General features: G+C 39.5%; 2 protein-coding genes across 3 annotated transcripts in view; one reads left to right on the plus strand and one right to left on the minus strand.

Annotated features, from left to right (window-relative positions):
* Positions 1–12,373, plus strand: part of ART3 (ADP-ribosyltransferase 3) — a 108,972-nt gene that overhangs the window by 7,135 nt on the left and 89,464 nt on the right. The window lies entirely within an intron of this gene.
* CXCL10 (chemokine (C-X-C motif) ligand 10) lies at positions 3,438–5,433 on the minus strand. The gene is made up of 4 exons (XM_011927220.1): positions 5,268–5,433; positions 4,600–4,726; positions 4,275–4,364; positions 3,438–3,837 (listed from the first exon to the last, which is right to left on the minus strand). The coding sequence occupies exons 1-4, from the start codon at positions 5,326–5,328 to the stop codon at positions 3,819–3,821; spliced, it is 297 nt and encodes a 98-aa protein (XP_011782610.1). The 5' UTR covers positions 5,329–5,433; the 3' UTR covers positions 3,438–3,818.

A 12,373-nucleotide genomic window follows, 5' to 3' on the forward strand; every position in this document is an offset into this window, starting at 1 on the left:
TTAACACATGAACAGAAAACCAAATACTGCATGTTCTCACTTATAAGTGGGAACTAAACATTGAGTACCCATGGACACAAAGAAGGGAACAATAGATACTGGGACCTACTTGACAGTGGGGGTTGGGAGGAAGATGAAGATCCAAAAACGACCTATCTGATACTATGCTTATTACCTGGGTGATGAAATAATCTATACACCATACCCCACAACACACAATTTACCCATGTAACAAACCTGCATGTGTACTCCCTGAACCTAAAATAAAAGTTGGAAAGAAAAAAAATTCAAGAATTATTAAATACAAAGTAGCATGCCATGAAAAGTCTCCCTGTGCTGCAAATGGAATGCCAAGTTTACTGTGTTTTACATTGCCACATAAAAGTGAATCTGAACAAAGCAAATGGAGAACATATGCCAGAGCCGAGCATGGTGGCTCGTGCCTATAACCCCAGCATTTTGGGAGCCCGAGGTGGGTAGATTGCCTGAACTCGGAAGTTTGAGACAAGCCTGGTCAACCTGGTGAAGCCTCATATTTGTATTATCTACCAAAAATACCCCCAAAAATTTAGCAGGTGTGGTGGCACACGCCTGTGGTCCTAGCTACTTGGGAGGCTGAGGTGGGAGGATTGCTTGAGCCTGGGAGGTGGAGGTTGCAGTGAGCCGAGATCACGCCATTTGCACTCCAGCCTGGGTGACAGAGTGAGACCCCATCTCAAGGAAAAAGAAAAAAATGTACATATTCCAGAAAGGAAGTAATCCAATGAAGTCATGGGAAAAAAATGGCCCCACCAAAAGATGAAACATATAAAAAAGATTAGAACTAAGTGTGTTTTTGGAATACTCAGGAAAGGAGTAAGAAAGAAAAGTAGAATATTTACAGGGAATAAAAGCAGTACTATTCTGCTGATGGCTCGTATTGGCTAGGGAGAGCTAATGGTTAGATTTTCATGAATACAGTCATTATTAAAAATTAAACTATGTACTTGCAATTGAATGAACTATGTTAAAATTATACTACAACAGATTTTATTATTTCTGGGAAGATGATCAGTGTACTGTACATTGAAGCTCATTAAATAAAAAACATTCAATCTGATAAAAAAGCAATTCTTGGCCGGGCACGGTGGCTTACGCCTGTAGTCCTAGCACTTTGGGAGGCTGAGACGGGTGGATTACGAGGTCAGGAGATGGAGACCACCCTGGACAACACGGTGAAATCCTGTCTCTACTAAAAATGCAAAAATTAGCTGAGTATAGTGGCGTGTGCCTGTAGTCCCAGCTACTCAGGAGGCTGCGGCAGGAGAACCGCTTGAACCCAGGAGGCGGAGGTTGCAGTGAGTTGAGATCATGCCACTGCACTCCAGCCTGGGCAATAGAGCAAGACCCCGTCTCGAAAAAGAAAAAAAAATATCTGCAAGAGTATCTGTGGTATATACAGATACATGCTAAACTGTTTTCCAGAGTAGTCATAGCTATTTTTTCTTTCATCAGCAGTGGAAGCGCATTCCTCATTGCCTTGCATCCTTGGTAATGGTTGCTATTATCTAACTTTAAAAGTTTTGCCAGTTTAGTGGTGTGAAATGTTATTTCATAATGATGAATGTACATTTCCTTGATTACAAATGAGGTTGAACATCTTTGCATGTTAGGGGCTTATGCTTTTGTGAAATTCTAAATTCTTACTCACTTCTGTTTCTTTCTTTCTTTTTTTTTTTTTTTTTCTTTTAGAGATGAGGTCTCACTCTGTTGCCCAAGCTAGAGTGCAGTGGTGCAGTTATAGCTCACTGTAACCCCAGACCCCTGGGCTCAGGTGATCCTCCTGCCTCAGCCTCCTGAGTAGCTTAAAAGAAAAATTTGGTAGAGACTGGGTCTCACTGTGTTGCCAGGCTCGTCTGAAACTCCTGAGCTCAAGCAGTCCTCCTGCCTTGACCTCCCAAAGTGCTGAGATCACAGGCATGAGCCACCGCACCCAGCCTTGTCTTTTCCTTTTTAATCTATGGAGATTCTTTGCATGTTCTAGATGCTAATAATTTGCCAACTAAAAGTATTGTGAAGATCTTCTTAGTAAGTAATTGGATGTGGGAGGGGAGGAAGAAGTAGTATAGAATTACTCCTAGGTTTCTAGTTTGGGAAACTGGTTGATGGTGCAATTAAACTAGGACATAAAATAGAGGGGGAGAAACAGATCTCAGGGAGAGGAGAATTAATTCGGAGTTTAAAGTTCCTATGGGATATTCAAGTGGAGACGTCTTAGAGAAATTTGGCTATTGGGCTGGATGTGGTGGCTTGCACCTGTAATCCCAGCTTCTCTGGAGGCTGAGGTCAGAGGATTACTTCAGCCCAGGAGTTTGAGGCTGCACTGAGCTGTGATTGCACCACTGCACTCAGAGGAAGACCCTGTGTCTAAAAAAATAAGAGATTGAAAAAAAAAAAAAGAAATCTGACTATAGGGGTTTGGAGATTAGGCCAAGCTCTGTTATGCTACATTAGTTCTGTAGGATCTTATATGATGGGCCTTTCAGGAGATTACAGTTGGAAGGAGAGAGAGTGGTAATTCTCTAACTCATTTGTCTTCTGCCCATCCCGCGTTTTTCTACAAGCCATGGATTCTCCAATCTAAATTTCTTATGAAATAAATATCCCAACCAAGTGACACACAAGACACTTCATCTTAGTTAATAATTACTTTATTAACCTTTTGGTCTTTCAACATTTAGATAGTCTTTCTCAATATTTCCAGGAGAGTACCTCATTTTTATTTTGAAAACCATTCAGCACATTTATCTTACATAATATGCAGAGCATATATCTATCTGTATTTTTAAAATTTTCCTGTTACTCGTTGATTCATAGTACATAATTACATAAGTTATTCCATGTACACTGAAAACAACATAGGAAATATATACATCTAAGACTTCTACTTTGTACAGTCTTTCATTAAATAAGAATATTTACACATACATTTTCAGATATTTCTACCTTCCTGTATGTATTTGGAATTGTATGTAGGTAGCCAGTGAAAGAATATGGGCCCCTTGGGAGGATGGCAGTGGAAGTCCATGAAGTAAAGGGCATTCCTTAAAAAGCAGATTGTGGCCGGGCGCGGTGGCTCAAGCCTGTAATCCCAGCACTTTGGGAGGCCGAGACGGGCGGATCATGAGGTGAGGAGATAGAGACCATCCTGGCTAACACGGTGAAACCCCGTCTCTACTAAAAAATACAAAAAAAAACTAGCCGGGCGAGATGGCGGGCGCCTGTAGTCCCAGCTACTCAGGAGGCTGAGGCAGGAGAATGGCGTGAACCCGGGAGGCGGAGCTTGCAGTGAGCTGAGATCCGGCCACTGCACTCCAGCCTGGGCGACAGAGTGAGACTCCGTCTCAAAAAAAAATAAATAAATAAAAATAAAAAGCAGATTGTATTATCATTTTGATTGCCTTTTAGTTATTTGAGATTCTGAGAATTCTGATAAACCCCAAAGCATAAAGATTCCTTAGCACCCTTGGAAGATGGGAAAGGTGAGGGAAACACCGGAAGCAGGGTTAGGACTTGGCACATCCACTAAGAACATAGCACCTCAGTAGAGCTTACATTATAGTGCCAGGGTAGAGTTATTACTGAGTAGCTTAGGATGATGAACATTGACCTTCCTACAGGAGTAGTAGCAGCTGATCTGGTGACCATGATTGGTCACCTTTTAGTGCAACTGCAAACTAAGAACAATTAGGGCTTGACATATACTCCATGTAGGGAAGTGATGGGAGAGGCAGCCTCTGTGTGGTCCATCCTTGGCAGCACTTTGTTTCCCTCTGGTTTTAGGGAGATCTTTTAGACCTGTAAGAAGAGAAAGGGAACATAAAAGTGTGATATTCAGACTCTGACTTCAGACTGGGTTTTGCTTGAAACATATTGAATTCATAGATAACCCAAAGATCCTCAGGTAAAGGATGTGATGAGCTTTCCTGCTGCTATGCATTCATTATGGATTACAGGGGCTGCTTTTTTTTAAAGCCATGAAAGACTTGGGGAAAATGTGTCAGTTTTGTTTAGATAGTTATAGCTGTACTTTAAGGTTGACAGGTAATCAGGGTAACTTCTGATACTTACCACACAAGATGATGCCTCAGCATTTAAATAAATGGAGGTAGGAGAGGGCATGGTGGTAACATACTTCTAAACCAGTGATTGCAAAGCAAACCACAATGCAAGTATTTCTGACTCCCAAGATTGCCATTTCCTAAGAGCAATTCTGCAAGCAAAAGCAAACCTACCTTTCCTTGCTAACTGCTTTCAGTAAATTCTTGATGGCCTTAGATTCTGGATTCAGACACCTCTTCTCACCCTTCTTTTTCATTGTAGCACTGTAGAAATAAATAGGGATGAAAATATTTAAAACAGTGTTGGGTCAATAAAACAGATGGCATACACAGTTCTGAAGTCTGACATTTAAGTTTCACTCTGCATGTTTTTGTTTGCTGTACATTAGTTTTAGAATCATCATAAACCCTTTACTGATCTTTTGTTATTATCATTACATATTTAATACAGTATATAATTACAACCAGGGAAGTGATAATCAGATGGGATTTCACTTACATGATCTCAACATGTGGACAAAATTGACTTGGAGGAATAATTTCAAGTTTTTCTAAAGACCTTGGATTAACAGGTTGATTACTAATGCTGATGCAGGTACAGCGTACAGTTCTAGAGACAGGTATTCCTGTAGGAAAAGAGAAAGGAACAGCAGAGAAGGTTAGCACAGGGTTCATGTTAGACATTTAATGTAGACTGGTGGTATTTAGCAGAACCTATATCCCCATATCAGCAAACCGTCACTTAATCTGAGGAGGAATGAATCGTATCATAACACAACTGTAAATGATTAAATAGTTGATTATCTGGAAGAAAAGAATTGCAGCTTATTGATTATAAAGTCAAACCCTTAAACACTGTTCATGTGGTTCATTGAGCTTATCTGTGGCTCATCTCTCTCCGCATTCCCTCACATTTTCTCTCTCTATCCTCCCTCTTCCCCATCTCTTCTGTCCTCCTTCCCTTTTTCCTTCTCTTTCTCTTATTCTATTTGTTTCTCTCCCTTCAATTCATGTAAGTTTTATGATCTGAGCGAATCTCTATTTATTTCCCTCTTATTTATAAGCATGCAGTGAAACTTTTACAAATATATTATTTCTATACTTTTAGAATTTATACCTATTCCTATTTCTCATTTTACAAATTAAGTATCCTTTGATGTTCCTTACCTTGAATGCCACTTAGAGTCAGAAAGACAAGGCAGCAAATCAGAATGGTAGTTTGATTCATGGTGCTGAGACTGGAGGTTCCTCTGCTACAGGCTCAGAATATGTCTAAGCAGTGGAGGAATGTCTCAGAAAACGTGAGGTGAGTGTGCCGTATTTATCTGCAAAGGCATTTTCCCTCCCTAATTCTGATTGGATAACATTACAGTTGACTTAGCAAAATCTGCTGGCTGTTCCTGGGGAAGTCCCATATTGCAAAATCGAAGGTATTATGTTTGTTTATTGTAGGCTACAAGTTATGGAATTTCCCTCTGCCCCTCTTTTTTTGGTAATAGTGAATTAGGTTTCACTTTCCAAAACATGAACTGTTTCTTGAAAAAAAGAACTTCATTGCATATAGAAAAAAACAAAGGTTGCAATCCATTCTAACTATGCTTTTTCTCAACACTTAAACTTTTATAGTTAATTTCAGAGGCTATTTTTAAAAATATCCCCAGTAATAGAAATTTTTCATCCTTTATAGGTAAACTTAACTTTTTGGTAACAGCAAGTTGTGCCTGATTATTAGAACAGTGATTTACCTGGACAGTGCTCCTTGATCAAATACTATAAAGTAATAGGATTGGCTTGCTTAAGCAAGGTCAAAGATATGGAACTGGCAAGTTTTAAATAATTCAGTAAATGCTTTGTTCATTCATAACACCATTAGATTAAGTAAATAGCCTCCAACATAACTATTTTGAGGGAAAGCACTGCTCATTTGAGTATCTGATTTCTGGTGTGTTAAAACAAGTTTCATGTCTTACAGCAGTCCCTGAATGAAAACATCATAAGATGGTATCTTGAATGGTGGGAGAAAAGGATTCATAGCTATCTTAGGGTTATTGTAAAAAATAAAGGGTGCCTTTTGAGGAAATGAATTTAAAAGGGGGGGCATGCATAGAGACAGACCTTGGGAAAGCAGCTTGAGACAGGAGGGAAACAGGTTGATTTCAGATGAGGTTCAGCTCCAAGTGACTGTTAAATACAAAGCAAAAGAAAAAAAGTGTCAGCCATTGAGCTAGTAACAATGATAACTGAAATTGGCACAATTTTAACTGGATGATGAATTGTGGCAAAACTTAATTTCTTAGCATTCAATAGTACTTGGCTGATTATTCATAGTAGCTAGTAGTAGAAAGCACATGATACTCATATAATGGAACACATGTTGAACCTGAAAGTGGAAATTTAACAGAATCCATGGATATAGTGGTCCTTGGTTGTGTTCTTTGTGAATGATTAGTAACAGGGAATCCAAGATGAAATACTGTTTCAAAAGCAGGCACCACCCTGCAATGAGAGATCTGAGGCAAGTGATATTTAGAACCTAGGAAAATATATGGGAGTTCTTTTCATAGTCAGCTGGGCTGCAACAAGGCAGGGATTAGTCAGGGAATGGAAAAGCTTCCATCCTAGGATGAGGCTATTGTACCTGGCGGATACTGTCTCAGAACCTGGTATCAGGAGCCAAGAATAAAGCCTATATCTGCAAACTGGGCACACATAAGACTTGGATCCTCAAATGCAGGAACTCCATCATTGGAACAGAGAGTGAGTTGCTTGGGGCAAATGGAGTTTACTAGAGAGCTGAATCCCATGTTAATCTGTTCTAGGGACTGGAATAGAGCTAAGCTTTCAAGCGAACAAGTCAGCAGAATTAGCTGTGGGAAGCTGGAAAGACAAAAGAGAGAGAGGTGAGGTAGAGACTGACAGAACCCAAAAGACTTTCACCTAGCAAAGAGGCATTCCTTCTGATGAGGGAAAGGCTTATGAGAAATAGTGACATGGAGGGATCCTTCCATATCTATTTATGCAGAACAAACATTTGACTGTGAATAAAATGCCAACAAATTTCAGAGAAATGTCTGACATCATGAATGGAAGAGGCCTGGAAAACTTCAAGATTAACCAGTCAAAACAAGAGATGGTGACGGTTTTATTTTAGTTAGTATCTAAGATGTCAGCTAAGATGTCTCTATATAGAAGACAATGTAAAAAGGAGATACTTGATAAATGGACTAAAAATCTGTTATTAGGGATAAAATATTTGATTTTTACTAAACATTGTATTACATTAACTGTGTGCCAGACATTGTTTGAACTGCTTTATGAATATTGACCATATTGACTCATTTTATCCTTATAATAACTTCTACCCCTGACCCAGCCACTCTTCTATTTTTTTACCATAGATTATTTTTACCTGTTCTAGAACTTCATATAAATAGAACCACTTAGGTATATACTCTTTTGTGCAAGACATCTTTTGCTCAATATGTTTCTTAGATTCATCGATGTAGTTGCATGACTTAGTAATTTGTTTCTCTTTATTGATGAATAGTAATCCATTGTACAAACATATCAGTTTGTTTCTGGTTGATGGACACCTTGATTGTGTTCAGATTTTAGTTATTTTATTTTATTTTTGAGGCAGAGTCTCGCTCTGTCACCTGGACTGGAGTGCAGTGGCCGGATCTCAGCTCACTGCAAGCTCCGCATCCCGGGGTTATGCCATTCTCCTGCCTCAGCCTCCCGAGTAGCTGGGACTACAGGCGCCCGCCACCTCGCCCGGCTAGTTTTTGTATTTTTAGTAGAGACGGGGTTTCACCGTGTTAGCCAGGATGGTCTCGATCTCCTGACCTCGTGATCCGCCCGTCTCGGCCTCCCAAAGTGCTGGGATTACAGGCTTGAGCCACCGCGCCCGGCCCTAGATTTTAGTTATTATATATAAATCTGCCACGAAGATTTTTGTGTAATTTTTCTTCTGGGCATATGCTTTCATTTCGTGGGGTACATATGTAGCAGGGGAACATGATTGCTTACTTTTTTTATTTTAAAAACCTAAGTGATCATGTCACTCTTCTGCTTAAGACCTCAAACAACTTCCAGTTAGAATAAAATCCAAATTTCTAATTAAACTGCTTTACTAAGTCCTCTATGATCTGGGTGCTACCTATTTGTCCAACCTCATATCATTCCTTCTCAACCACTACAATCCGGTCAGTGGCCCATACACTGGCAGTTTTCTCCATCTGGAATGCTTTTCCTCCTGTTTATCACATAGAGTATTCCTTCTGGACATTTAGATTTTAGCTGGCTTGTACCTTCTCTTGTCACACAATCTGAAGCAGACATGACTTTAATTCTCTACATGGCATTTCATACTATCTGATATTCAGTTCATTCTTTTTTTGTGTGTAATGTCTGTTTCTCCACGCTAAAATGTATGCCCCAAGAGAGCAGGGAACTAAAATGCATATGAGAGGCATTTGGTAAATATTGGATAGAAGGATGGATGAATGAATCTGTAAATTTACAGACTTTAAGTAACAGCATACAAGGATTGTATTTCAAGAAGTATTTCCATTGGTTCATCAGATTTCTGAATTTGGACATGAGTATTATTGTTTTCCTTAGCTTTAAGAACCAAGTTTAATTTAAGAAGACTATAATTTCCCCAGAAGTTAGTTTAGATTTAGGTAGGTAAAATCAATACAGATATTCTCATCTAGCTATAGGACAGACTCTTCATTCCAAGAACTCTGGTAAATGTAGAGTAGTACCCCTAAAAGCTTCTTAATTATTCACTACTTTTTATCTGTAATTAAGCATTGAATGAATGAATGCAGAAATACAAATCTCCTCAGTGCATGTTATGTATGTGGCCATGGACGGTGTTAGAAGAAGGAGGAGAAGTAGACTTGTTCTCATTATTTTCTGTGCACTTTGTGTAGGGAACTAAGCTAACCTCAGGGAATACTAGAAGGGATAAGATCCAATATTTATCCTTGACGGGTTTACATTCTAATTGGGAAGACCAAAAACTATGAAACAATAAATATCAATAAGAGAAACTTTATGGGCCAGGCATGGTGGCTCACGCCTGTAATCCCAGCACTTCAGGAGGCCGAGGCGGATCACCTGAGGTCAGGAGTTCAACAACAGCCTGGCCAACATGGTGAAACCCTGTCTGTACTAAAAATACAAAAAATTAGCTGGGCATGATGGTGGGCGCCTGTAATCCCAGCTACGCGGGAGGCTGAGGCAGGAGAATCGCTTGAACCCTGGAGGCAGAGGTTGTAGTGAGCCGAGATCACACCGTTGCACTCTAGCCTGGGCAACAAGAGTAAAACTCCATTTCAAAAAAAAAGAACTTTATAATCAGTACCAAATGAGTGGTATAGAAAATAAATAATGTGGAGGTTCATAGGAGACTATACGTACTCATTAAGGTCAGAAGTTTTCAGAAGATCCTTCAGAAAAAAAGACCTCAGATGAGCCATAAAGTGTGAGTCTTACTTAAATAAGTGGCCAGGAGAGGAAAGCTTGTGCAATTACAGATAAATGTCATTAAAAAATGGCAGGTGCTGGGAAAATTGGCTAGCCATAAGTAGAAAGCTGAAACTGGATCCTTTCCTTACTCCTTATACGAAGATTAATTCAAGATGGATTAGAGACTTAAATGTTAGACCTAATACCATAAAAACCCTAGAAGAAAATCTAGGTAGTACCATTCAGGACATAGGCATGGGCAAGGACTTCATGTCTAAAACACCAAAAGCAACGGCAGCCAAAGCCAAAATTGACAAATGGGATCTAATTAAACTAAAGAGCTTCTGCACAGCGAAAGAAACTACCATCAGAGTGAACAGGCAACCTACAGAATGGGAGAAAATTTTTGCAATCTACTCGTCTGACAAAGGGCTAATATCCAGAATCTACAAAGAACTCAAACAAATATACAAGAAAAAAAACAAACAACCCCATCAAAAAGTGGGGAAAGGATATGAACAGACATTTCTCAAAAGAAGACATTCATACAGCCAACAGACACATGAGAAAATGCTCATTATCATTCGCCATCAGAGAAATGCAAATCAAAACCACAATGAGATACCATCTCACACCTGTTAGAATGGCCATCATTAAAAAATCAGGAAACAACAGGTGTTGGAGAGGATGTGGAGAAATAGGAACACTTTTACACTGTTGGTGGGATTGTAAACTAGTTCAACCATTATGGAAAACAGTATGGCAATTCCTCAAGGATCTAGAACTAGATGTACCATATGACCCAGCCATCCCACTACTGGGTATATACCCAAAGGATTATAAATTATTCTACTACAAAGACACATGCACACGTATGTTTATTGCGGCACTATTCACAATAGCAAAGACTTGGAATCAACCCAAATGTCCATCTGTGACAGACTGGATTAAGAAAATGTGGCACATATACACCATAGAATACTATGCAGCCATAAAAAAGGATGAGTTTGCGTCCTTTGTAGGGACATGGATGCAGCTGGAAACCATCATTCTTAGCAAACTATCACAAGAAGAGAAAACCAAACACCGCATGTTCTCACTCATAGGTGGGAACTGAACAATGAGATCACTTGGACTCGGGAAGGGGAACATCATACACTGGGGCTTATCATGGGGAGGAGGGGAGGGGGGAGGGATTGCATTGGGGAGTTATACCTGATATAAATGATGAATTGATGGGTGCTGACGAGTTGATGGGTGCAGCACACCAACATGGCACAAGTATACATATGTAACAAACCTGCACGTTATGCACATGTACCCTAGAACTTAAAGTATAATAAAACAAATAATAATAATAAAAAATGGCAAAGGGGGAAGCCAGCTAACCAGTCAGGAAGATTGGTGGTCTCATAGAAATGATAATGCCTTGTTAGGATTCTGTAAAATCTGGTCCTTAGTTTTTCCAGTCCAGAAATTCTCATTTTTCCTAGTCATCCAGGGTAAGCATATTCTCAGAGAGTTAACTCTGCTAACAAAATCTAAAAGAGACTAAGATGAAAATTAAAAGACTGTATCCATTTACAATGAGAACCTTTTCAGTGAGTAGGATGATTGGTTTTGGTATCCAAGTCACCCCTTTCCCAGGATCAGATTACCTATGAAATTGAATTAGTATCAGAACAGTGCATGGTGAGCAGAGTCAAAGGAAGGACCCTTCTCTTATTGTTTTAAATGAGGGGTCTGCTCAGGGTAGAAACCTGACAAATGTGATCAACATGGAAAATCATTTAGAAAAAAAATCAAACTTTTAGAGACAGTAGCAAGACCACTATTACTTACTTCATGCAAAACCAAGACTGCATGTGTCATTTAAATAAAAATCTAAATGATAACTCTTTTTATATATTTCTCTCAATTTTTGCAAGGTTTATGGTATATTAACTTTCCTAGAATTCACTGATCTGAGTATAGTTTTGAAAGAAAATGAAAGTTAAGGAAGTATCCCGCTTTAGTTTCTGTTTCAGTTGCTATTGATTTATCTTTAAGCCTCCGATTATGGCATCAGGCCAAAAAAGACAACCATAAAAAAAGGAACAGTCTGCCCTGACAGACTAATGAGCATAGACCAAGGAAAAAATGCTTTCCTGGAAACTGTTGTGCTTAGAAGAAATTTTCTAAAAAGTGAGCAGGAGGACATCAGTGATTTCTGTGGACTGGGAATCCCCTCAGCTGGTGCAGAATATGCCTTGGAAAGTATGGGAGAGGAGGGCAAAGCTTCCCCTTCATAGTTTTCACTCTGAGCTCTCAAAAGATTCCCTGAGCTCACAGTGTTCGGTAATACTGGTTACATACTTTTCAATTACCCATGTGTCTCATCCTTCATAGTCAGCCTAAGCAGAGGGCAAAATGAGTGCTGGTAAAGTGGGTGGTAGACCCTAACAATCATCATGGCGTTGGAGGAGGGAGGGGCTCAGAATAGCTTCTGTTTGGATACATTTTAGGCTATGCAGTATTTCTGAACTCAAGCACTTGAGAGGACTTTTACAAATATGGCAGATTTCATCATTTGGAGGAAGAGACAAAATTGGAGAACATTATAATAAAGTAAATGTGTTTGGGGGAAGTATGATGCATTTCTTTCTCCTTCCCATAAATATGTCCACAAAATAAATTAGAATTTTGTGATATTTTGTTCTGTTTTTTTTTTTTTTTTTGAGACGGAGTCTCGCTCTATCACCCAGGCTGGAGGGCAGTGGCCGGATCTCAGCTCACTGCAAGCTCCGCCTCCCGGG

This window comes from Colobus angolensis, unplaced genomic scaffold, assembly GCF_000951035.1.
Source record: "Colobus angolensis palliatus isolate OR3802 unplaced genomic scaffold, Cang.pa_1.0 Scaffold70, whole genome shotgun sequence".
NCBI classification, from domain to species: domain Eukaryota; kingdom Metazoa; phylum Chordata; class Mammalia; order Primates; family Cercopithecidae; genus Colobus; species Colobus angolensis.